The 27,582-nt window shown below is 38.0% G+C and overlaps 1 protein-coding gene across 7 annotated transcripts in view; it reads left to right on the plus strand.

The window, feature by feature from the left end:
• Positions 1-23,494, plus strand: part of LOC131855785 (protein GID8 homolog) — a 65,411-nt gene extending 41,917 nt beyond the window's left edge. For 4 of the 7 annotated variants that reach the window (XM_059208007.1, XM_059208006.1, XM_059208000.1 and 1 more), the window contains 2 exons: positions 22,700-22,868; positions 23,127-23,494. In XM_059208007.1, coding sequence (XP_059063990.1) covers positions 22,700-22,868; positions 23,127-23,248 — 291 coding nt within the window. In that variant the 3' untranslated portion in view covers positions 23,249-23,494. The remainder of the gene's footprint in view (positions 1-22,699; positions 22,869-23,126) is intronic. The other 3 variants (XM_059208002.1, XM_059208005.1, XM_059208008.1) reach the window with 1 other exon arrangement.
• The last annotated feature ends 4,088 nt before the right edge of the window (positions 23,495-27,582 follow it).

Here is a 27,582-nt window from a genome sequence, read left to right on the forward strand (position 1 = left end):
TCGTTTTTTCCCGCCTGCAGATTTTTTTTCTGAGCACAGATTCCTGGTGGGTTCTTCGAGATCTCAACTGGGTCATCGTCAAAATTTTCTGGGTGGCTCGATTTTCGAGCCAGCGGATCCAGATTTTGGCAGCAGATTCGTTCTAGGTTTTTCGCAAGGATTTTTGGGTTGTCTTAGGATTTTTCTGGGTCAGCCGAAATTTTTTTCTTGAAATTTGTGCTCGCCGCACTTCATTTTTTGAAGTCTGTACCTACATCTGCCTCTGTTTCTACATTGGGATTCAAATTTTTTGAATTCTGTGCCAGCACCTCTTCTTAGTTTTTCGTTTTTCGTGCATTGGGAAACGTGTAAGATGGCGTCATTGACCAACTTGATGTTGGAAGGCAGTCCAAGTTTTGTGCACTTAGCATCTTCTCAATACCTTGTTTTTCGTGCCTCAAAAAGCATGAAGATGGCTTATGGGCATCGATGTTTGTTTCGGTTTTTAATATTTTTTTACCTAAAAAAAATTCTGATGGGTTTTAATATTTTTTTCCCTTGAAAAAATCTGTGGGTTTTAATAATTTTGTCCTAAAAAATTATCTGTGGCTTTTTAAATATTTTTTGTCCCTGTAAAAAAAAAAATCATGGGAGGGTTTATGATTTTCTCCTCAAAAATTGTACTTTGCTGTAGTCTGTTTTTAGTCGCACCTGGAGTTGTTGTGCGAACATCTGCACTAGTCTCTTGTTTGCAGTTTATTTTCGGGCATCTTGCTCATCTGCAATAGTTTGAAGGGTTTGCCGATTTTTTCCTCAAAACTGTGACAGCTGTTCTTGGTGTCTCTCTGATTACAGGGAGGGACAGTTCTCCAACATCAGGTTGGACGGTTGGTGTTGTTTTGGGTATCTCCAAAAGTTCTGCAGTTTCTGGGAGGGTTGGTGGCAGACTCATCTCAAGTGGCAGAGTTAGTGGCAGGCTCTTGTCTTCTGTTAGAACGTGTTCTGAGAAGAAGGGGGCAACCTTTATATAGCACACTTTCAGCATAGCAAAGGAAGTTGTTCAAATCCTTATGTTGCACATTTAGGGGGTCAAAGGAAGTCACTCATTTGAGGTGTCAATGGCAATCACTCAATCTCTTAAGTTGCACATTTGATATAGCAAATGAAATAACCCAAAATGCTTAAGTCACACATTTATCTAGGCAAAGGAAATGACTCAATTCTTAAGTCGCTGATTTGGTGGGGCAAAGGAAATGTCAACACTTAACTCGTGCTTTGAAGCGGTCAAAGGAAATCCTATTTCGTGCTTTTTGGGAATCATAGGAAATCACAAGGCTTAGTTCGCTTCTCTTGGTGATCAAAGGAAGTGGTGATCTGGCATGTAAAGTGGCATTGTAAATGCCTTTAAAAACTTTCGCTCTCTACCTTAAAGTTTGTCGGGTCCAAGCAATGGCGTGGTTGTGGAAGGGGGTCGAAGGTAGTAGGGTAGAAGGGAGGAAAGGAAGGTGGGTAGTGGATGGGTAGGCTAAGGAAAGTAAGGGGTAAGGGATGTGAGATGTGGGTTAAAGGAAAGGGAAGTTGGGAGGTATAAGGGATGGAAGAAAGGTAGGAAGTGGGGTGAGGGTGAGAGGAAGGATAAAGGATGAAAGGAAAGAAAGGGTGTAGGGATGGGATATTAGGAAGTGGGAGGATGAATGGAATGGTTAAGGGGTGATCAAGGAAGAAAGACAAAGGAAGATGGAGGGATAAGGGATGAAAGATAGAAGATGGAAGGAGAAGGATGGGTGAAAGGTGAAAGATAAAGAAAGGTAGTGGAAGGAGATGGGAGTGAAAGGTGAAGTGAAAAAGTAGGAAGGTGAAAGGAAGGGAGTAAGGATGGAAAGGGGAAAAAGGAGATGGAATAATGAAATAGGGATGGAAGGAAGGAAGTGAGGGTGAATGGAAGGAGGTGAGGGAAGTGGAAATGAAGGGGTGAGATGAGGGGAGATGGAAGCATGTGCTAAGGGAAGGAAGAGGGAAGTGAAAGGAAGGGTAGATGGATGGGAGAAGGTGAAGTGGAAGGGATGAATGCCAAAAGAAGGATGAGAGGAAAGAAGGTGAAGAAAGGATGGAAGGAAATGGAATTGGAAGGTGAGGGTGGATAGAAGTTGTAGGAGATAGAAGTGAGAATGATTAGAGTTTGAGCATCCACTGGAAGTGATGGGAGAGATAGGTCAGAGGTTTAGGAGGGCAAAGGAATTGCTGTCAGTGCCTTGGTTGAGAAAAGGAAGTGAAAACCTTAAGTTGCACTTTTGGGGAGTCAAAGGAAGTGGAAAACCTTAGGTCGCTGATTGGAAGGGGCAAAGGAAATCATCTCAATATGGCAATTCTCGCTGTCTTGATCATTTTGCTTCCAGCCCCTTATGATAATTTGAACTTTAGCTCCTTTTCCCTTAGAATGTTGACCTCTAAAACCAACTGGCCTTAGCCAGATTTGCATTTCAACTCTGATTTTGCAAGCAAAAGATGATGATCAAATGGAATGATCATCATGAGTTGTTCATTTTGTAAGCCTTAAGAACTAACTGACCTCACTTCATTTAAAGAGAGAGCTTGTTGTGCGATGCAAACGCTCCCTGTCGCCGACAGGGTCACCCTTCTTGTTTTTTTGAGCCTTTCGTCTTCGCCCTGTTGAGTTTCGCACAGAGTGTCTCACGTCCTTTCGAGCGAGTCCGTGACCGGTCCTTGAAGTAATGATGTTGAAAGAAAAAAGCCAGTGATTCCATTAGGCTAGTCTAGCCCTCGGGCACGATGCTAAGAGATAGTTCAAAATTGTGAAATTGCCTTGGATAGGCGTAAGGTGGTAGAAGTTGGTGAAGCCCGCCAAGCAAAAAGCAGCGCATTTGAAGGTCGCATGACGACCCAAAATTGTCATTTCCGTGTAAGAGCGATGAGATAGATCGCGTGAGGTTTTGTTTTTTTGCGGAGTTTACAAGGTTTGAATGAATGACGATTTTCGCCTGCTAGTGGAGGAGGAACGATTTTCCTAGCAAAATGCCAAGGTTGACAAAACTTGCCCAAGTGCCCAAGCTTGCGCTTCTTGAGGAGAAAAGTTAAAATCACCCAGGGGGCCAAATTTCGGACCTTGGGGTTAAATTCTCAAAAAATTCAAAAGTTAACAAAACTGGCAAAAGGTCCGAAAATGCCTTTAAATTTGCCAAAGACCTCCAAAGGTCCGAATTTCATTTAAGTCATCTAATTTTGGACCCTGGGGTCGAAATTTGAAAATTTGGATAAGTTTGCAAAATGTGCCTTAAGGTCCGAAATTTGGATAAGTTTGCAAAATGTGCATTAAGGCCCGAAAATGCCTTGGATTCCAAAAGGCGTTCAGAGGTCCGAAGTTCTTTAAAAATTCCAAAAGTTGCATTAGGGTCCGAAATACTTTAATTCGCCAAAAGGCGTTAAGTCTCTGAGATTCGCCAAAACTGTGAAAAACTCCGAAGTTCGCAAAGGCGGTTCAAAGCTTCGAAATTTCAAAGTTTAAAAGTTGCAAAAGGTGCTTTAGGGTCCGAAATTTGTATAACTCGCAAAAGACTTGAAAACCTCGAAAATCCCTAAAACGTCCAAAGGTCCGAAGTATTTCAAGGAAAAATGTAGTTTAAGGAATTTGAAATTGGTAAAACCCCTCCATTCCTTCGAAGATCACAGCGCCATAGCTCCAAAGTTCGCGATTTGGGAACGAGGCGTGAAGTTTAGAAGTTTGCAAAACCCCTCCATACTGCCGAAGTTCACGTAAGGGAGGATCGTGTTCGATTTTGAAAGGGAAGCCCATTCCAAACTTTCAAGTTCAAATTGCCATTTCGCCTAAGGTAAAAAATCGCTTAGTCTAAACTCGACATTGAAAATTCTTTTCCAATCCAAACTGCGAAAATTTGAATTAAAGGATAACCGTTGAAATTCCAAAATTTGCAGAGCTATCCATTCGTTTTTGCACAACAAATCGGGCAATTTCTCGCCATCCATTCTCATTAGGTAAATACGCTTTGTCTTTCTTGATCATCTGAAATATTTATAAATTGCAAAATGCATTAGAGTGCTTAAGTCTTCAAAATTCGCATCTTTTTCCGATCATTAAAGCGTCATTCAAAGCAGTTGAAAATTAGAATTTATTCTTGAGATTTAACCAGAAATTGCATTTTTTAAACTTAGGAGAACTTTTCGAGCTTTGTCCCTTTTGAAAATTAATCCAGAAAATGCTTAAATACCAATTCGTGATCAAAAGCTTCATAAATAAATGTTTTGCTCTAACAAGCTCTCAACTAGCCATGTCACTTTGTTTCCAATCTAAATTCTGAATTAATCCTTGAATGCTGGAGTATTCTCTATCTAACCCGCCTTACTTCTTTTATATCACCTCGTAGTCCTTGTTCGGCTGTGCAGGATAAATGCCCAAATCGGCGGTAGAATCATCAAAGATGCTTGCTACTGAGCATCCAAATCAGATATCCCACGCAAATTTGAAAGGATGAAGTACCAGTATCAAAGAGGGGGATTGAGGGAGTCAAAAGTTCAGAGTGTCTGGGACAATGTCGGTGATACCGACCTAGGCCATATTGACATCCAGGAGTTCAGGAATCGAGTCTTCTCCCCTAACGCATATGGCAAGCCTAGACAAATGGTGGAAAGTGGCATCGCCCAAGCGGCAGGATTTCCTCCAGCAGTACAGAACTACGAGTTAGTGGTAGAGGCTGCTCGGCATTATCAGCCAGGGTCCAGATTAGTGCTCCTCGAGAATATGACTCTCGCCAACTTCACTCCTGAGGCCATTGGCGACGCATTTGATATTCCCTTCCCAAACAATCCCACAGCCACAACTATAGATGAAGCACAAGGGGCATATGATATGAATCCCGCCAGGTGCAGAACACTAATGAATGAAGAGTGGTACAAGGAGAGAAGGCTTCCAAGCGCTAGAATTGGGAAAAAGACCCCAAGAAATGACTTTCATAATGAGCATGGAGATATGGTCACATTACTCAGCCGGGCTAATCCAACTACTTTGAAGAGTGGATGTTTTATTTCACAGAGCAAGTCTTTGCTGGGAAGTCTAAGTTTGAGTGGGCCCAGATTATAAGTGACAACATCCACACTCAGCTAATAGAGCTTGAAACAAAGAAATACTTCACTATGACCTCTTATTTAGTCTACATGTTCGCCAAGAACCAGTCGTTGCCAGGTTTGATAATGAAAGGTGAAATCGGGAATGGGCCTGGTCAGGTAAAGGTCTATGATTGTTACCCGCAGCTGCACTACCAAGATATAGCTCAGAAAGAAAAGAGCAGCCCAGCTTATGCAGTTCGCCAATATGAGCGCGTCAATGATGCCTTCACAATGTGCCTGGTTAGGCTAGTGCAGGGAGGATTACACATAAGGCTCTCAGAGCAAGCTACTATTCTAGAACAGAGATACAGAGCCTGGTTCATTCAGTTCCCAAGGTTCTCCTATATCCGAATAGTGGGCTTTGATGGTGCCCCTCTCCGACTTCTAGGGTACCCAACCGACAAAATAGTTCTTATGGAGGTCACAAGGCAGTCACGTTCGGCCGGCATCTTACTCAGAGAAAGCAAGCAGGCTAGATTCACGTTCCCCATGATTATAGGCAACCAGGATGTCCATCTGAAGACCCCCACCCTAGCAGAGGAATCCCTCACAGAGCTAGCCTCTTATGGCCTACAGGAGCATTTTCCGAGAAAATATTTTGATCACGATAATCTGGCAAAGAGAGCCTATGGCAGGCGATACAGAGCGAAGGAATTAGTTGAAGACTATTGGAAAAATTGCTTTGATGACTACGAGGTCCAGAGATGTGAATATTCTAGGCTGAGTGTGCAGCAAATGCGGCTCTTTGAATACCGTTGGGTCCCAGATCAACTCACAGATTCAGGGAATTGCCTCCAGGTCTGGGAATTTGAGGTAGTAAGGCATCTTTTGCCAGGCGTTGATTGGTCCCAGGACCCGATTAGCGATTTTGAGGCAGTCATGGCAGCCCCGACAAGATATACAGACCAATGGTTGCATCAGCAGATTGAAAGACTAATTCATGAGGGAGTCCAGTTCACTTACCACTTAATGGGCAACCTCGATTCTCAGTCTTCCGAAGATGAAGGAACGCCCAGTGCACCCAGGGAAGAAATTGAAAAACCCGAGAAAAGAAAGAAAGGTAAGGCTTGCAGAGGGATTCGGACGTCCAAGAGAACAAGAAGGGAGAAGATTCCTATAAGGAGACCAGAGGTCACTTCATCGTCAAAGGACCCTAGTTCGTCCGATGATGTAGTAGAATTAGATTATATACTTGCTTCGCCTTCCCAGAGTGACATTGATGCATTTGAAGTTGATGATCCTCTTGCGCTCGACTTGCTAGAAGCTGAGCTAAGAGCCATTGAATCAACCGAACCGGGTAACCAAATAGAGGAAGGAGAGATTCCATCCATTCAAGGGATCGAGGTGCATGAACCCACTCAACAGAGCCGCCATGAATTGCTGCTCCACAATACAACCAAAGATGACTCTACTGTTGAAGGAGAGCAAAGGATAGAGGAGACTCACGAGCTCGAAAGGACCGAAGAACAACCATCACGTGAATATACCAGATAGTTGTTCAGTGAAGTGGGAGAAAATTCAGCTGCAAGCAAGGAACTTGGCACCTCTTCCACCCCTCTGGTAGCAGAACAGCTGCGAATCTGTGATGAGTTGGCTGAAAACATCAAAGAACAGAATGCAGACTTAACCATATCATCAGCCCAGACAGTAACTCAAGAATGGTTTATTGCTAGAGCCCATCGCAAGGCCGCCACCAAACCACCTATTGATCTGGAGGACATCTTCTCGCGCATAGACCAAGCTAAAGCTAAGGGGAAGAAAAAGCCTAAGGCATATTCTAGAATGACTAAGGATGATCAAAGGAACCACACTCTTCACATTGCCACCTCGCCTGTAGACAAGCTAGCAGATCAGATTACACTGGCGGATTATAGCATCACGACTGTCCCCATTGGACGAGCCACTAAGGAGCAAGAAAAAGAAGAATTCAAAGATTTAGTGCAGAATATACTCAAACAACTTGAAGAGATAACAACTGAAAAGGACATGTATCAAGCTCGTGCTGAGCAGGACGAAGGATACATTAATCAACTCTTGAGACCTTTACACAATGCTTCCGAATCCCACATTCCCCCGGTGGCCTTGGCACAGAGAACCACGATAGAATTTGAAGGAGTACGAGATACTGCAAAGGCCGTCAGGGAATGGATTCAAAGTCTCAAGGAAAAGGGGGAGCTAATCATTAAAGATGTAAAGGAAATGGCCCACCATCGGGAAACCATTTTGGTCAAATTATATGAGATGAAGCGGGAATGTCTCATAATTCATGAAGCCGTTACTACAACTCTTCCCCTCATGATGGCTCTTTTCTGGACCCATCCGCAAATTCCTACATTGTTTGACATCTTGGGCCCCCACGACATCAACATTTGTAAAGAATGGTACTGGGCTATCAGCATGAAGAATGACACAAAGGCCACCATTAACAAAGAGCAAGAGACATGCGAAGAAATTCTGAGAAACACAAGGGACCTTGGTGGAGTAATCCTCCAATCCATGGTTTTGGGTTGGCAAAACAGTCTGTCCGATCCCATAATCCATCCAGACTGGGAGGACAGATTAAAAATAGACAAGGTCGCCTACTCTACAGAGGACCTAGGTTTTGCTAGTAAATTACACTCTGATATCTTGAGTTTTGAGGCTAATCGGTCCAGTTGGCAAGACGGTTTGAAGCACATAGATCATTATCTAGAGAGCATGCAGTACAAAATTCATCATCCCCCTATGCCTCCATTCAGTTTGCTATTTCAATTATGAATCAGGTTCTAGGTGTATTTTCGCGAGGAACGTGTAGCAGGTCGGGACCTTTGGCAAGAATATTTGCATGGAGAGGATTAATTCTTGGTGAAGGCATATGAAATTGGAAAAGAAAAAGTACTTTCCTAGAAAGTGCTTTTTTCCCTCTTAATTTTGAAAAAGTGCACTTTTGCACCAAAAGGTCATATTTGACTTCCAAGTCAACAAAAAATGTAAAACTTTATGTGCGCACCTTTTTGGATTATTTCTGGATATGTTGTAATTACCTATTTTTTAGGTAGTTATTGCTCCCTTTGGGGTGGTTGTTGATATTTGCCTCCCATTTATGGGTATGGGCAGCCATGTTTTATGGATGAATCTGGGCCGCTTGTTTAGATTAGATCTTGGCCATTCATCCATTTTTGAAACCTATTTAAGGGACTGGTCTTCCTTCATTTTGTAAGAAGTTCTTGAATTGTTGCAAAAGCTCTGGCGAAATTTACAGGATTTAATGCAAAGTTAAGACTGTTTTCAAATTTCCTTGTGAGTGCATGGTCTCCTTCTTCATTAATTTAGAAATTTTTCAGTTATGTTTATTTCCTTTGTATAGTATTTTCAAACAAACATCCGACAGAATCCTCACAGTTCACACCATTAGGGAATGGCTGATTGCCTTTCTCTTTGCATGGTTAATCTGAACCTTTTATATGCTTAGTTCGGTTATTGAATACTCACTATGAATGTAAAAGTTCTAGTAGTTGATAACATGAAAATCCTATTTTCCTTTGAAGATTGCACTAGATTTATGCAAATATTGTGCTTAAGTAGCTGGTGATGCTAGTCTAGTTATTTGGAGGTGTTCGTCTGTTTACTGAATCTGCTATCTTAGTTAAAACTTATATTTCATGTATCTCTCTCTCCCTATCCTTCCCTCCTTTTTCCCCTTTTTTTTTATCAAAGAGAATCCGCAGGCCCATTGAAAACAATATCAACTCAACTGAAATCATTTGATAAGAAAGATCATAAAGATTCCAGGGAACTCATCTATCAATTGCCTATCTCACCGTAAGTCCCCCTTGTGTTTCCGGCAATAAACACATCAAACCTTTGAGAAATCCCGCAGTCAAGACCTGACAAACGAAACCTTGAGGTTGTTCCCTTTGATCAAACATAGAAAATAGCATTAGGGATTTCCTTATCTCAAGAAAGGATAGGATACTCAGTAGGTTTATTCTATTTTGCGTTGGCCGTATGGAGTTTGCAACAATGCGATTTCAGACACGTCAACAGAGCCTTGACTTGATTACCTCTTAGCCACTTAAGTTACTACACCTCTTCCAAATAAAAGGCTAATAGCTAAAAGACTCTACAACCAACCTAGAAAGCGAGAAAAAGCGGGGGTCCCCATTTGCAATGGGGCAATGTGTGAAAACGTCACAGTAGAAAGCAAATACAAGAACTCTACTAGTTAGACCACCCCGACTGGATGTCTGTGTTACTTGCCACTAGGGCCAAGAGGGTGAGTGTCCACTCTTGGGCTTAGTGTTGGGATGGCTTTGGGTAGACCTATCATGCTTCCTCCCCCAAACCCTAATGTGTTTGGATTGTAGGGAGATATGTATTTGTATATAATATATTTATATAGATACTGAATGTATATATTGGTTATGGTTGCAGGGTGTAAATCAAGGGTCATCTTGTTAAGAAGGATATTTTACTTGGTAAAGATATAACCCTAACCCTATTTCATCTCTTGCTTTATTGCATTTGTGATTCTAGGGCAAATTCTAGGATTAGTCCAGAAGGGGACATTATAGATTGATATTGTCTATAAGGCATCAAAGAAGCAATTTCTTGTCCTTTGGGGTCAAGTCTAAAATCAATGAGTTAAGCTCTTTCAAGATATGTTAATTGTTAACTGCTCCACTGGCAAATACCTGAGCATTGATGGTAATCATGTTACTGGAAAGTGGCTGCCTGAAAGAAGTCAAAATCAAGTGTCTTATTTTTAATTTTCCATAGAAAAAAGGGCAAATCTAACTCTTATTCTTGTGTTGGGGCCATATGCACTGAATCCTGGACTGCAGAAATAACAGATTATTTCTCTGAAGTTAGTAGTGTCCCAAGATCTATTATGGGCTTTATTAGAAATTCAATCTTCAAAATCCCCACAGCATAGTTTGTAATAATTACCAGATTCTTAGAAATCATCTTACAAGGCAACTCAATGCTGCTGATCTAGCATTTTGTCTGTTTGTAGTGAACGGAAAAATTTTGGAATTTCAGTTGCCTTACCTTGACAGGGCAATCCTCATATTTTGTTTCCAGAAAAAACAGTCAGTTTTAAAAGTTTTGTTGAGCTCATTTATTTGTTCTTTTTCTGTGTGGTTTGTAATAATTACCAGATTCTTAGAAATCATCTTACAAGGCAACTCAATGCTGCTGATCTAGCATTTTGTCTGTTTGTAGTGAACGGAAAAATTTTGGAATTTCAGTTGCCTTACCTTGACAGGGCAATCCTCATATTTTGTTTCCAGAAAAAACAGTCAGTTTTAAAAGTTTTGTTGAGCTCATTTATTTGTTCTTTTTCTGTGTGGCCAGATCTTTGCTCATAATTCAGACTTTTCTTTTAAGTGTGCCATGAAGCTGAATTTGGTTGTCAAGACCAGATCTAGATATGTACAAATTTCCAAATTGAAGCTTTTTCTACTCTTTAATATTATGAAAGAATAACATCTCAGGGCCTTCAAGGAGTTCTTACAACCAAAAAACTAACATATTTTCCCATTAAATTTGCATAGAAAGGTGTTTCCTTTTGGTACAAGGAGTGTTTATGCTTACCCTTAAATTCAGATTTGAAACACCAGATCCTTTTTGAAATGCATGCTTCTTTAATAGAATTCTACACAGTTCTTGGTACCAACATTTGCAAGTCTTAGCACGACACTGAGAATGAAGCGTCCAAAATGTTTCGTACTTGAATGAGTGCTTTGTATGTATTAGTTTCTTTGAAGTTACGTGGTAAATGGGTGTATGTTTTGTTGTGAGTCAACGCAATCAACACAGTTAGATAGCAATATAATTCCTCTGCAATACTAGATCTTACACTTTTGTCTATTGCACAGTTAGAATGGTACTTTGCACAAAAGGATAAATATTCATAAGGTGTTGAGAATCTATAAAATTATAGTGTTTCAGCTTCCCTAGGACTGGAAGCAAGCTCTCCTTTCTTTTCTTACCCTTCTTTATATATATTATAGTCTCAACTACGAATGATGAAAGGGGTTGGAGCTGGATATTGACTGATTTCCATTTTTATAAATATATCAGGTACTGCATTTTGATTTCCTGTAGGGTAGATTGTAGATAGCAAAGTGCCCAATATATAATGTTATATTCATGGGACCTGAATTCAACTGCTATTTCCCAGTAGTGCCTGTAGTTTTGAAGCACGAAATAGTTGCAAGGGGCTCAGAAGATCAATCTCTCTCCTACTGAATGTCTTGTAGATGCCCTGTGCACATTTGGAGATCAAACAGTTGTTTAAATGCAAACTACCTGTGACATTATCATATCTATGAACAAATAAAAAATTGTTCAAACTTCAAGGAGTCTGCTCTAGCTGGTTGTTCATGTCACTGTTTTTTTACATGACATTATCTCTATAAGCGACTCTATAGAGGGATGGGAAGAGGTTGCTCAAAATCAAGACTTTTCTTGCATCAGATTTAAAGGTGGACTGATCATGCATGCTTCCTCATTTTGATGGACCTGTTTTCTATTAACCTTGTTTCCCACTTTTTCAAGCATTTTCCTATTTTTTATCTGGTTGAACAGGGTGTGATGATGGTGGCTTTTGGGCTGACGTTGGGTAGGATAGCTAGTGATAGAATGAATGTTGAACATGTTGATTGTAATTAGGGATGGCGGATTCCAATTGCCTTAGGCAACATTGGAATCTGCCCAAGGGGCCAGCCCCTTCTCCAACGTGTTGGGCTGGGCCCTATACCTCACGGCATCTCATAAAAACCCCACACTACAACTCCACGCCACATGCAAGTTAACACGCTAACATGAATAGGGCCAACCCTATCTTATAATGCATTTCGGTTAAAGAAATTAAAGGTCATTAATTTATAAAGCAAGCTGACATGACTAAAGATATTGCTCCCCATATAAATGAATATCAACTTCACATTATCATTCACTCAATCATTTTTATTCCATGCGAAATACATATATCTGCCTAACGTGAATTTGGAGAAGCAATATTACAGCGAATTACATCTGCCATTACAGCGAAGTATAACTATCATTAAAGGTGCGAAATTCATTCATAAGGAGAGCGAACTGAGGTGCTAAGGTTGCAGTCCAACAAAGTGGAGACTTCAGATGCAATATAATGCAGACCTAGGGTTTGGACCTGATTGTTGTTGAAAGTGATAAAGTGGGCAGACTTGACAACTCGATGCTTGTGAAAGTGATAAAGTGGGCAGACTTGACAACTTGATGCTTGTGAAAGTGCAGTCTTGTAGAAGACATTATCAGCCCTAAGTGCAATCATCTTCAAGTACTTGAGATAAGTGTTGTAATCTTCATATGAATATAATCCATAATCAGATATGAGGATCTTTTCTGGCTGGGTTTTTCCTCCTAGGAGGTTTTCCTAGGGTAACTGTGTCTTGTTTTTATTTTGTTCATTTCTTTGTTATGTCTAAATCTGGAAAACTATAAATCTTTCATCTAATCAATTTAGTTAGCAACTAAATTCTGATTTTCTGAGTTTACATTAATCTGAAAGTGTTAAAATTAACATGGTATTAGAGCTATAGGCTAGATCAACTTTCAGATTTCAGAATTTAGGACTCCTTTATTTCTAGATATTTTGTCTCATTCACAGGTCAGGTTAATGGGGCTGAAAGTTGAAGATAGGCTTGATGGAAATATCAATTTTGCTGTATCGAAAGTTCGAATCATGTTGGCTCTAGAGGAAGAAGATCTTCTCCACTTCATAGAAGTGAAAGAGCTAACTGAACCTATGGATGCTGTTGAGTTAAAACAATTCAAAAAGGATGCGGTCAAGTTGAGAAAGATTCTCATTGTTTTAGTTAAAGACTACCTAGTCACCTCCATTGCCTCATTTTCTACTGCAAGGGAAATGTTCAATTATCTACAAGGTACCTATGAAATTAACAATCTCAGTAGGGCAATTACTTTAAGACAACAACTACTTAATATCAAAATGTCAAAAGAAGATTCTGTTATTTCCTATTTTATGAGAATTTCAAAACTAAAGAATCAATTAGGTTCAATTGGACATAACATGGAAGACAAGGACGTTGTCATGATTGCCCTAAATGGTTTACCAAACTCATGGGAGTCTTTTATTCAAACCATAAGTGGTAGAACTGAGTTACCTACCCTTGATCGCCTTAAGAATGATTGCATTCAAGAAGAGTTTCGCCTTATCACAAGAGGGCAAACCAAAAGTCTTCATGTAGATGACCAACACGTGCTTGCAACCCAATGCAAGAAAGGTGCAAATTGGAAGAAGCATTATCGAAAGAGAAATAAGGAATTCAGACCATCTAGTTCTCAGCACTCTTGGAAGAAACCAAGAGATATCTCTCGTGTTCGATATTTCAAATGTGACAAATTTGGTCACTATGCTAAAGAATGCTAGAATGACCCTTCTCAAAGAGAAGCCAAACTAAATGATGACTTTTTATTCATCTCTGTTCTGTCTAGCAGCATACCTAAAGACAGTAATACATGGCTAATTGATAGTGGTGCTTCCAGACACATCACAAGTTACCGTGATCATCTTTCAGACTTAGTAGAAAAAGATACCAGCCTTCACGTGGTAATTGGTGATGATGCTCGATATTCGGTAAGAGGTTCTGACACTATTTCTTTAAATTTAGACTTTGGTATTTCACTTTACCTTAGCGACATCTTGTTTGTTCCTGGAATTAAAAGAAACTTAATTTCCATTTCTGCTCTAGAAGATAAAGGTTATCAAATTGCATTTTCTGAGGGAAAAGTACTTGCTTGGCCTAAGAAATCTAGTTTAAATCTGCTCGTGTAATTGGTAATAGATATGATAGTCTTTATAAGCTCTCTACTAACCCTGTTCAAGCCCTCATTAATGAGGCTCTCGAATCTTGTGAGCTATGGCATAGAAGACTTGGACATTTACACTATCAAGCACTTCCCTCTCTTGAAAAGTTAGTCAAAGGTATGTCTAAACTTAGTCAAATTCATGATAATACTTGCAAAGGTTGTGCTATAGGTAAAAATGTTAAAAGTCATTTTCATAAAAGTGAAAATAGAGCTAAAGATAAACTAGAACTTGTTCACTCTAATTTATGTGGTCCTATGTCTATAGCATCTCCTAGTGGATTTCTTTATTACGTAATCTTCATAGATGATTTCTCTAGGAAAACTTGGATCTACTTCTTGAAATCTAAAGAATCTGATGAAGTCTTAAGTAAATTTAAAGAGTTTAAGGCATTAACTGAAAAACTCGTCTGGTAAAAGAATTAAATGTTTAAGATCTGACAATGGAGGTGAGTACACCTCCGGTAGCTTTTATGATTTTTGTGTGGAGTCAAGAATTAAGAGGGAGTTTTGTGTTCCATACAATCCTCAGCAAAATGGAGTTGCTGAAAGGAAGAATAGAACTATTGTTGAGGCTGCAAAGGCTATGATTCATGATCAAGATTTGCAAACCTTCCTATGGGCTGAAGCTTCTAGAACAACGGTATATATTCAGAATAGATGTCAACACCGTGTTCTTAAGAACATGACTCTTGAAAAAGCCTTCACAGGATCCAAACCAGACATTAGTCACTTCAAGATTTTTGGAAGTCCTGTTTATGGGAACCAAGTTGGAGCCCTCCGGGAAGAAAGGCATGCTAGTCGGATACATCGAATCCTCTAAGGCCTTCAGGATCTATATTCTAGGTCAAAGGTATGTTGAGGTAAGTAGGGATGTTACTTTTGAAGAAGATATTGCTTTTAAGAAATCAAAAGGTTCTTCTGTTATTGATGAAGCTAATGACTATCAAGATATGAATGTTGATACTAACCCTGAGATTTAGAGGGAGCCTGTTGAACCTACACCTCAAGAAGAGCATAATGATCCACCAGAGCCTATGAATCCCACTGACATTCCTAGTGACATTCTTGTTACCAAAAAGAGGCCACTTTGGGTAAGAAACACCATTCAAGAAGCTGAAAGATTTGTTGCTCCCAGTGGCACTTTCTGTGAAACCAAGAGACCTCAAGTATTCTCCAACTAACGTTGCCTTGATGTGCAATCTCATTGAATTTGAACCTTGCAATGTTGAAAAAGCCTTGGACCATCATGCTTGGAAGCTTGCTATGGATGAAGAGTATCAGTCAATCATCAAGAATGATGTTTGGTATATTGTGCCCAGACCCAAAGGTAAATCTGTTGTTTCCTCTAAATGGTTATTTAAAATTAAACATAATGTTGATGGTAGTATTGAAAAATATAAGGCTAGATTTGTAGCTCGTGGTTTTTCTCAAAATGAAGGCATAGACTATGAAGAAATATTTGCTCCTGTTGCTAGATATACTTCTATTAGAACTATAATAGCTATTGCTGCTGCAAGAGGTTGGAAGCTACATCAAATGGATGTTAAGACTGCATTCCTTAATGGTGTCATTGAGAAAGAAGTCTATATTGAACAACTTGAGGGTTATGAGATTCAGGATAGAATAACTCATGTGTGCAGATTGAAGAAAGCCCTGTATGGCCTCAAACAGGCTCCTCGTGCTTGGTATGAAAGAATTGATAAATACTTGTTGAGTTTAGGTTTTTGTAAAAATGATGCCGACTCTAACATCTACTTTAAGTTATCCAATGATGAAATGCTAATTCTAGTTCTATATGTGGATGATTTATTTCTTACCGGTAAAGATGAACTTATCATTAGATGTAAGAAAGAACTAGCTTTAGAATTTGAAATGAAAGACTTAGGTCTAATGCATTATTTTCTAGGTCTAGAAGTATGACAAAGATCTAATGAAATTTTTCTAAGTCAAGGGAAGTATACTATTGATATTTTGAAAAGATTTAGAATGATGGATTGTAAACCTATGTCTACTCCTATGGAATCTAACTTAAAGAAGTTAAGTGTTTCTGTAGCTAACTCTGATTTTGCAGATCCATCGGAGTACGGGCAGTTGATTGGATCACTAATGTATCTAGTTAACACTAGATCAGACATATGCTTTGCAGTGAATTCTCTCAACCAGTTCATGAGCATGCCCAAACATGTTTGTCTTGTTGCAGCCAAGCATATCCTAAGATACTTGCGAGGCACAGTTGGTTATGGGTTGATCAGATGCAGATTGGGCTGGAAGCGTCAAAGACAGGAAAAACACTTCCGTATTTGTTTCAACTTAGTATCCGCAATGATCTCTTGGGCTTGCAGAAAACAATCCTTAGTGGCACTAAGTACTGCTGAAGCTGAGTATATTGCAGCAAGTGTAGCTTCTAGAGAAGCAGTGTGGCTTCGTAAGCTTCTTGCTGGGCTGTTTGGTCAGCCTTGGGATCCTACAGTTATTCATTGTAATAATCAGAGTTGTATCAAAATGTCTATCAATCCAATGTTTCATGACAGGTCAAAACATGTGGAAACTCATTATCACTTCATTTGAGATATGGTGCAAAGAGGCGCCATTCAGCTAAAGTATGTCAGCACTGATGAGCAGGTTGCATATATTCTTACCAAGCCTCTGTCCAAAGTGAAGTTTGTGTACTTCAGGGACAGACTCAGGTGTTGTGGAAAATGAAACCCTGATTGAGAGGGAATCTCATCCTCAGTGATACATTGTGTTGTATCAAACCACCCTCTACGGGCAATGTAAGGTGGTATTGTAATCTTCTCAGGGAGAAGAGTAATTGTTAACCATCCTCTGTGGGCAATGTAAGATGGTAGAAAAGATCCTCTCCACCCTTTGCGGGTAGTGTAAGGTGGATCCAGTCTATGCTTGTGTGCAAGCTGGAAGATTATATTATGTAGTTCCATTATATGCTTGTGTGCAAGATGGAAGACTACAATATTCTAATTATTTAATCCATTCTTTGCTTGTGTGCAAAATGGAAGACTATGGTTATGTTTCTCTTCCCTAATTAAGAGGGAGTGCTGATTGTAATTAGGGATGGCGGATTCCAATTGCCTTGGGCAACATTGGAATCTGCCCAAGGGGCCAGCCCCTTCTCCAACGTGTAGGGCTGGGCCCTATACCTCACGACATCTCATAAAAACCCCTCACTACAACTCCACGCCACATGCAAGTTAACACGCTAACATGAGTAGGGCCAACCCTATCTTATAATGCATTTTGGTTAAAGAAATTAAAGGTCATTAATTTATAAAGCAAGCCGACATGACTAAAGATATTGCTCCCCATATAAATGAATATCAACTTCACATTATCATTCACTCAATCATTTTTATTCCATGTGAAATACATATATCTGCCTAATGTGAATTTGGAGAAGCAATATTACAGTGAATTACATCTGCCATTACAGCGAAGTATAACTGTCATTAAAGGTGCGAAATTCATTCATAAGGAGAGAGAACTGAGGTGCTAAGGTTGCAGTCCAACAAAGTGGAGACATCAGATGCAATATAATTCAGACCTAGGGTTTGGACCTGATTGCTGTTGGAAGTGATAAAGTGGGCAGACTTGACAACTTGATGCTTGTGAAAGTGCAGTCTTGTAGAATACATTATCAGACCTAAGTGCAATCATCTTCAAGTAGTTGAGATAAGTGTTGTAATCTTCATATGAATATAATCCATAATCAGATCTGAGGATCTTTTCTGGTTGGGTTTTTCCTCCTAGGAGGTTTTCCCAGGGTAACTGTGTCTTGTTCTTATTTTGTTCATTTCTTTGTTATGTCTAAATCTGGCAAACTATAAATCTTTCATCTAATCAATTTAGTTAGCAACTAAATTCTGATTTTCTGAGCTTACATTAATCTGAAAGTGTTAAAATTAACAGAACATAACATAAACAATTTGTAAAATCACAGGTTCAAAAGGGGTTAAGGGAACGAAGTAGGAATTGGATTGGGTTATGAAAGAAGTGAGCAGATTTAGAAATATTGAGGAAGAGGTGTGAGTACAAGCCTTTCCTCCTGTGATATTCTATACCATACTCTAGAGTCTGAGGCCAGTACTTGAAATTTATTGGAGGTGGCAAGATTTTACTGCTTGAAGATTCATTTGTTTGGTTACTAGAGGGGGCACTTAGACTTTCAAGGAGCCTTTGCTGAAATTAGCTGAGCTTGTAGTTGAACTTAATCTATTTGCCTTGGGTGGGTTCTTCCTGTTGATGTGTACACAATAGACTTATTTGTTGGTTCGTAAGGCAAGTCCATGCCAAATGACCATGGTGGTGAGACATGGCAATGGAAGGGGATGTTTTCATAAGCCACCTGTTACTTCCATTCAGTGTGTTTAAACTTGAGCGTACTAGGGAGGGGCTGTTTATTGTCAAGATTGATACTAATCCAACAAAATGTCCCATTCTCACACCTTGTCAGTTGTGCTACCCACTAGCCTATTCCTGGGTTCTTGTAGGCTATTCAGAGCTGGTTTGGGGGACTCAGAGCTCTGTAGAAAGCTTGATCTTGCAGTTTCAGTGTGTTTCAATGGCATTGCTATTTATATTTAGTAAATGCTATTTTGGGCACTTGGTCTGATTTTTAGTTCCCTCTTTGCTTCTGTGTGAAGTGTTCTGAATTTCAGTGCCTTGGCAAAGTTTCTAAGGTGATGGAAATAATGTTTTATATTTCTCACTTAGGTGTTCAAAAAAGTAACTTTAGTTTTTAACTTAAGTGATAAATATTTTTTATGTATGTCTCCAAAAGGGGGACACCCAGGCAAGTGGGGGGGACATAAGGTATTTTTAAAATATATTATGATGGTCTTTTGAGGGAAATAAATATTTTAAATTTTAATTTCTCTAATTTTATCTTTAACTCTATAAATTGGAGTTTGGGTTCTCATTCTTCGATTCTGAGTTTGCACATATAAGGAGATGCTGTTGAAATGAACCTGGAGAGTTCTTCTGGAGATTTTTGAGGACGAATAACCTCTACAGTTGATCTGGTTTCAGTGGTGCAATATCCATCCTAGCTGGTAGTTGCTTTCAGTTTGAGTTTTCAGTGATTTCACCTGGAGTTTGGTGATAAGGGTTTGATGTGGCTGAAGATTTATGAAATGTTTTGATTTGGGTTTCATTTTTTGTGTGAGATTTATGCTTTTCTTGAGTGCTGCTTGAGTTTCTAGAGCTTTGGAAACATTTTTCTAGTGCTGGCCATACCATTCCAGCTACACAGAGAAGTACCTTTTGGCTTGTATCTCAAGAAAGATTAATTTCTCGCTTATGGGTATGATTCCTATGGATTTCTTGCACTTGGGCAATGGATTTGCCTTTGTTGTTTGAATTTATTGGTGAGCATTTGATTTTCTTGCCCATCTTGGGACAAGCATGTGGGAGTTTGTGAAGAGTTTAATTTGCATTTTGGGTCTGCATTTTATCTCCTATTGAGGCACCTAGGGCTTCTAATCAGGGTTTGAAAAGGACATATCAGTTTGGAGGTCAAGAGAGGTGATTATCATCATTATTGTGAATTGCCCCTGTGCATTTCTTACTCACAGTTTGCTGGAGCAGACTTCTGAGTTGATTTTCTGAGTTAAAAAGGGCCTGATTATGTTGAATGGTGATTGAGATGTGACTGAAAATCCTTGGCAGACCTGTGGTGGCCTTTGAAGGAGTGTTTTGTGATGATTTAGAAGGCTTTTTAGACCTGTAGCAGCAAGAAAATACATTACTTTGAAGGTACTCATGTTTAGTTTATTTTCCAAGTTCATACATGATTGCACTGTCCAAGTTGAATGCCAAAACATCCTGATATTGTGAACAGTAGTATGTATGGTACATATATTTCAGTTTTAGGTGACGTTAATGTTGCTTTTCCATAGACGTACATTTGCTATGAATGAAATAAAAAAATCAGATCAGTTATTGCAAGCATTTATTTGTATTGGCAAAGCATTTGTGTGTCAAATTTCAACATCAGAAAAAAATAAAATCAGGGGTATACATTATATCCAAACTTTGTAAAAATGCCATGTCATAATCTTTAGTTGTCACAGGGTTCGCCAAATTTCAGCCATGGAGTTCGAAATTCGGCGAACTCCAAAACATGAGTAAAAATTTGTTAAAATTTGCTTTATATTCGTATATGTTAAGGGCATAGTTTTTTTTTAGGGATTTTCAGGTTGAGCGACGTGATTGTGCTCATTTGTGAAAGTTTTTTTATCGCTTTCATTGTTAAACATTGTGAATGAGCATACTTACTGCTGATCAGGATGGAGTTTCATATAGTGCTTTACAATGTCCAAAAACGGGAGTGGAGCCTCATACTTCAGCTGCCGAAACCTTAAAAAAATAAATTAGTGCATGCATGGAAATAGGGTCGACGATAATAGAATAGCACATATTTTGTGCTTTGCAGTTGGAGAAGGGTTGGCTTCTTTTTTAACTAAGTTTTTTGTTTATTTTAAATTTAGTTTTTTGAAATAAAATTTAATATCGTTTTATTTTATGTTTTAAATCATGTAGATTTGTAATTTAATTTGCTTTTTTATTAAATGTATGAAAATTTAATATTCCAAATTATAATACATTTATTATTTAGTATATAAAATTTGACATAATTATTATTTATATATTTAAATATTTAAATTGAATTTTAAAATGTTATAATATAAATAGGTTTTAAAATTTATATTAATCTATTCAAATTTAACATAATGTTATTTTATTTTTATGGAATTATTATTTATATTTAAAAAAATCAAATTTATATAAGTCGAATTTAATGATGAATTTTTTTTCAAAGTTTTTGATCGAGCCGAACTTCATCCAAATTTTATTGTCGTCGAACACAAATTCGAACTCGAACCTTGTGATGCTATAAACTTATTGATATAATTGCCTATTTATTTAAAATTTTCAATGATTTTGCTCTCTAGCATTTGCTGGGCAGCACTGCAAGTTTCACCCAAACCACATCGGTCTGGGCATATCATGCCAGGTTGAACGCTGGAGCCCATGGCTTTTTGGAAGCCTTGGAAGGTTGTCTACTTCTCAAGTCTTTACAAAGGGCCATAGAATAGTCATTTGCATTATGACAATGTTGATAGATCCTAGGGACTTCCAGGCGTTGTTTACCCAGGCTTGTAAAGTTTTGGTATCTGGATGTGATCGCATGAGTATTCTTCCATCTCTTCCAAGAGGAAAGATATAGGAGTGGGAACTATCGATTGCAAATAATCATATGCTTTTCTGGAAGGGAAAGATGGTTTAATTATGGACTTTTGGGCATGCTGGTAAACAAATATCAGCAGATTATTCTTTGATAATCCAAGGGAATTTTTTGTTGTGGCAGCTTGAAGAGTTGGCAGCCTTCCTTGGTTGGGATGACCCATTGAGTTGTTAATAGAGAAGCTACAGTTTTCTGGACTGACCAATGAGAAACTAGTAGTGAGATGCCTATAGAGAGTAGGAGTGCATTAGATTTGTCCATTTACTCCCGCAGACTAGAGGCAGGTTAGGCAAACCTCCATTCTACATTGTCATAGTCGTTCATAGTCTCATGATTAAATGCTAAATTTTCTTATGGACTTTTGGGTATGCTGGTAAACAAATATCAGCAGCTTATTGTTTGAGAAATCCAAGGGAAGTTTTTGTTGTGGCAGCTTGAAGAGTTGGCAGCCTTGATGGGGATGATCCATTGAGTTGTCAATATAGAAGCTACTGGTTTCTGGACTGACCAATGAGAAACAAGTAGTGAGATGCCTGTAGAGAATAAGAGAGCATTAGATTTGTTCATTTATTCCTACAGAAGAGAGGCATGTTAGCAAAGCCTCCATTCTTCATTGTCATGTGAGGTTGTGAATCAGCTATCTGTCCCAAACAATAATTTTATTAAAAATATACTTTGAATAACAATTATGCCAAGAATGGTCGTTCATAGTCTTCATTCTTAAATGCTGATTTTTCTTTATAGAAGTTTGATACCTGCAATATTAGACTCTGAGAAGCTGTCCTACTATCTTGTATTATCCAATGAATATATATTGGCTACCTGTGGTGCTTATAACTGCTAAGTCACCAGGTTCGAATTCGAATTCGAAGTTCGACAACTTTGAAATTCGAATGAAGTTCGATGAGGGAAAAATTCGAAATGTATATATTTCGAATTAAATTCGCCATATGTAATTTTTAAATTGTTTTAATAAATATATGTAATATATCTATAAAATTGTCTAAATAGTATAACATTGATAAATATATTTGAAATTGTTACAAAAAGATGACATATTTATAAAATATAAACCATAGGAAACATATGCTAGGGCAAAAAAAATAAAAAATAAAAATTAAATTCGAATTTCAACGATTTTCTTTTTTTTTTGAAGTTCGGCAAATTTCGAACTTCAAGGATGAAATTCGGCCGAACCTGGTGACGAATGTCAACTGTGTCTCATTTGTTTAGTTGGTTTGTGTATTGTAGTAATATTTATATATGCTTGATTGATTCTGATGTTTTGAGTATATGATTTTTTTCTTTATACACGCTTAATTGCTTTTGATATATTTTATAGTATATGATATTTTTAAGGTTTGATTTTTTTTAGACTGTTTCTAGTATAAGCATCCCCAAATATAACTTTGACAGTTCCAAAAATGCTGTTTTTTGGTAACAAGTTTTCTGAATATCTAGCTGTATTTGCAGCATGCTTTTTTAGAGGAGCTGGAACGTACTGTTGCCTTGCTAGCTTTTGAAGATGCATCTAATTGTCCTCTCTCTGAGCTGCTTGACATATCTCAGCGTCTGAAGACTGCAAGTGAGGTTAATGCAGCAATTCTTACAAGCCAAAGTCGTGAAAAAGGTCTTTTCTGAGCTATTTCTTTTGACATTTCATGTTTTGAAGGCAGTTTGTTGCATGATTCTGGTTCCTGTTTTGCAGCAATTCATTCAACCTTCGATTAATACATGACATTGACATAGTGAGAATATATTTTGAGATCACTGCTTATCATTACAAAAACACAAACAAATCTTTGGTTTGGACAGAGCTTGGTTTTCTTGTGTAACGGATATTCTGTTTATTATACATTGATTTGATGAAGCTTTACTTTTCTTGTAGATCCAAAGCTTCCCAGCTTATTAAAAATGCTGATATGGGCACAGAATCAGCTTGATGAGAAGGCATGCTATCCACATATATCTGACATTTCCAGTGCAACTCTAGAAGAAACCAACATATAAATGTGGCAAGTTCTTCTATGGACTCTGAAATATAGCATGGGATTCCAACATTTGTTGGTTGTATTAAGGTTTATGTATTTATAGAGCATTCAGATGCCATAATTTGTAAGTGGTAGGAAATCCACAAGTTGGTCTAAAAGTTGTATGCTTGGCAAAAGTGGTCAAAACAGAAAACAATCAGTCTGTAAAATTTATTTGACAAGAAGTCCATATAGAGAAATGGCAACCTATTTATTGGTTTCAGAATAGTTATCTCCATTTGGAATATGTTCTACGTTTCCAATAGGACACGATTTATTTATGTAGCATTATTATTTATTTTGAAATTTGTCGTGTCTTGTAGATTTATCCTCAATATATTATATTTGTAAGGTATAAGAAAGGTTTATTCACTCGGGTGTGAAAACAACCCTACTTTATTTAGTGAGATACCCCCTTGCACGGAAAAGGGACTATTTGCTCTACTTATATATTGTTTTAATTTGCACTAATTTACGCTTTTTGAGGGTTATGGTTATGTTCGATTAAGACACAGCTCTGCAGTTCCCATATAGGACAAAATATTTATATAGAATTAATCTGCTTTGAAGTATGTTATATCATTCAGATTGTCCTTCAAGATTTATCATATTGTAAACATAAGGAAAAGTTGTTTCACTATTTGCACTAGAGAGAAGACCTGCTTGGTGTATGAGATGACCCATTGGTGTATGAGATGACCCATTGCATGAACGATAGGCCATTTGAACTCCTTGAGGGTTTTACCTTGTGAGGAAACTGGGTTATAAACATGACTTTGCGATGCCCTGAGCTTTGGGCCATATGGCATCTCATATTCATAACAAAGTGGGCGTGGTTATGCCTCTATATAGGGTTTCTGGATTTCCTTTGTTAATCAGAATGGTCCAAAATGTCGACCTGAAAGTGTTTGACACAGGTAATTCACAAACCATGAATGCCAACGGTAAACGCTTGAAGCAGGGCATTTTATGGAATAAAAATATAAACTATTGTTATATGGTAGGTGCTTCTTGTGCTTGGTCTGGTATTTTTGCTTCTTGTTTTCTTAGGAATCATCACTTATGGTTAGATATGTAAGTTAAATCTCTCAAACCTATTATTTCACTTGATAATAATTTGGTTAGCATTTGTTAGTGGTTTTGACTATCCTAGGAAGTGGTGGTTGTATGTAAATCAAGAGTTGAGAGATAAGTGGGTTTGGGCTTAAAAGTAGCATTTGGATCCTTGAAAACATGAGCATAACAATATAAACATTTATCATTAGATTGAATGATATGGCGACATGTGTTGAATATTAGAATCATTGTATTTTCCATTGTTCACACCATGACCAAGTTCTTGAGAGAAATCATAAGAATTTTGTACATAAATGCTAATTTTTTATCCCCTCCATATTCATTCAATCATATCACATACTTATAGGATTACCATATCCTATTTTATAGGAAACACCATGGATGACCTCAAATATATTGAATTTATTTTAACAACTCAATACAAACATGTAGTTGTACCACTATTATAATAACCTATCTAACAATCTATAGAAAACCTTACAAATAATTATTATATGCATCCTATGATGTAATATTCTTAACACATCATGCTCGTGAGAAGTAATAGTGGAAATAGCTTCACTATATTTACTGTGCTTTCATCTAAGGATAAGGACAAACACATCTATCCATGAAACTAATGATAGGGATTAATACATCTACCCAAGGTCTCACAATGCTTTTGGATAGGGAAAAACACATCAATCTAATATCAAGGTTAAGAACAAGGACATACACTCTTGCTCACAACAATTATGATTGGGGGCATATGTAATCATAATTACTCAATAAATGTGATTGGGGACACATTCAATCATAATCTCTCAATAAATGTGATTGGGATAAATACTTCCATTATTTTATGAATGAGAATAATGTAATGTCCTCTTACTAACTAGTCGACAAAGTGAACCATTAGTCTAGTTAGTTGAGTTCTTGAAGGCTAATGGGTAAGTGAATACAAAGTTGAAGAGGCTTTGATGGCCTACCTAATTTGGGCGTAATTTTATATTTTATGTGGTTTAAGACTTTATAATTAAATAAAATAAGGTCTTAAGCGAAAATTAAAATATTCACTCATATTATTTAATTAATCGAGGGTCCCATCGGGGATGTTTAGGGAGTCAAGGTGACTTAATAAATTAAATAATAAAAGGACTTAGGGTGGCACCCAAGATAGAGTTGTAAGGTTTTAAAAAAAAAAATAGGGTGGCACCCAAAATTGTTGGTGTAAATAATTATTCATCACGGATATTATTACATTTTACTTAAGTTTACTTAGGTACATGCATTAAATAGTAGTTTGGGTATGAGACACGTGAGTGTTTGTGCCACATTGGGATAGTGTGTAGGAGCCTTTCCACTTTTTATAGTGTTGATCTTATCTTGTTGTTACATTCCACTTTGAGTGGGTGATCCACCTCATGTGGAATATTATATTATTTCTCCTACCTACCCTTGTTTGTTATTGAGCCACATGTCATGTTTGTGTGCTCACATATCCATAAGCTTTGCTTATATAAGAAGACTCATCTACATTGTTTGTACGAAATATCAATCATTGAACATCTTGTACTGATCCAGTTGATCATATTTTGCATCTTGATAGAATACAGTTTATTCCTATCATCTATTTTGTCTCTCTTATTTGTGCTTTCCATTGCCTCTAGATCTTGGCAAAATCTCACATGGTATTAGAGCTGGTCCATGTCTCACATGGTATCAGAGCCATTAGAGTGTCATTGGTTTGCCAATTGAGAGAAATTTGATGTTGTTTGGGATTTGCATTTTGAAGCTTTCTATTGCAGGTTATTATTGAAGCTTGATGGGTCAAATCTGCGGACACCATTGGATTGAGGAGCTCCAAGAAAGTCAGTTTTGCCTTTTGTTTCATCCAAATCGGACTTCGAAGGCCAAATATAGAGGCATTTGAAGTTTGAAGCTGCGGCGGAAATTTTCCAGAAATTATAATTTTGCAGACAATTTTCAAATAGCGATATCTCACTCATCTAGACTTTTTTTGTCGAGCAATTTTTTTTTGTTTTGGGGTAGAATTTTGTGATTTATATAGTGGTGCAGGATTTTTTGGATTTTCGGATACAGGTTTTTCAGAAATTGTGAAATCTCAATTTTTACAACTTTGGAGGCTTCATTTGGGCTCAAATGGACTCTTTTTCAGTTTAGATCACTAGCAGTATTTGTTGAAGTCTCTTACATATCATTTTGAGAAGTTATAAGTTCAAATCAAAAGTCCACTTTGCCATTATTTGCAAGTGCCAACATGAACTTTTTATGGGGGGTCAGTTGTTCATTTATATCTCTTGGTGAAATTCCATTCGGAGGCATCTTCATCTGCAATATTCTACTTGGCTTCTTTGCTGGTGGCATCATTTTCATGTTTCCACATTTGAGTATTTTATCATGATGTATGCTCGCTCTTGAGAAATGTTGTACTCGCACTATCATAAAGTGCCACACCTTTTTGTATCTTGTCATTGTTGACATATTTGATGTAATCTTTTTGTACATGTAGATTAGGTATATCTTGTGAGACTTGGTGCATGGCTCCAATTGAGACTTAGATTGTACACATTTGTGCATGGCTCTTGTGAGACTTAGATTGTACTAGTATTTTCTGCCATTTATGAGTATCTAGATGATGCTCAAAGCAGGTTATCTCCATGCCTGATCTTCTTTTTGTTGCAACGAGTGATTCATCATCATCGACATGGTACCTGGTTTTGTCACACTTTGAAATTTTTGGTGCAGCATAGGCTCTCTTTCTTCCATAGAGGTATTTTGGTCATCATCATTGGACCATCCTTGCAGGAGATTCGACATTGAGGGGGGGCTTCATAGTCTCTTCTTCTCTCTTATGGGGGGGACAAGTTTTGTTCTTCTCATTCATCATTGAGAGCATTGTGTTCTTTCATCATCTCTCTTTGGGGGAGGGTTTTTTCCAATTGGGTTTTTCTCTCTTTTTCTGCTTTGTGAGAGATTTTATTGCATTGGTTTGCATACATTTGCATTTGTACATGGGTACCTAACATGGCTTTGTATCCGGGACCCATCTTGCATTGCTTAGTTGTATTGTAGACTTTAGTGCATTCCCCTAAGTTGCACTTAAGGGGGGGTGTTGGTGTAAATAATTATTCATCATGGATATTATTACACTTTACTTAAGTTTACTTAGGTACATGCATTTAATAGTAGTTTGGGTATGAGACACTTGGGTGTTTGTGTCACATTGGGATAGTG

This window comes from Cryptomeria japonica, chromosome 7 (assembly GCF_030272615.1).
Source record: "Cryptomeria japonica chromosome 7, Sugi_1.0, whole genome shotgun sequence".
Classification (NCBI taxonomy): domain Eukaryota; kingdom Viridiplantae; phylum Streptophyta; class Pinopsida; order Cupressales; family Cupressaceae; genus Cryptomeria; species Cryptomeria japonica.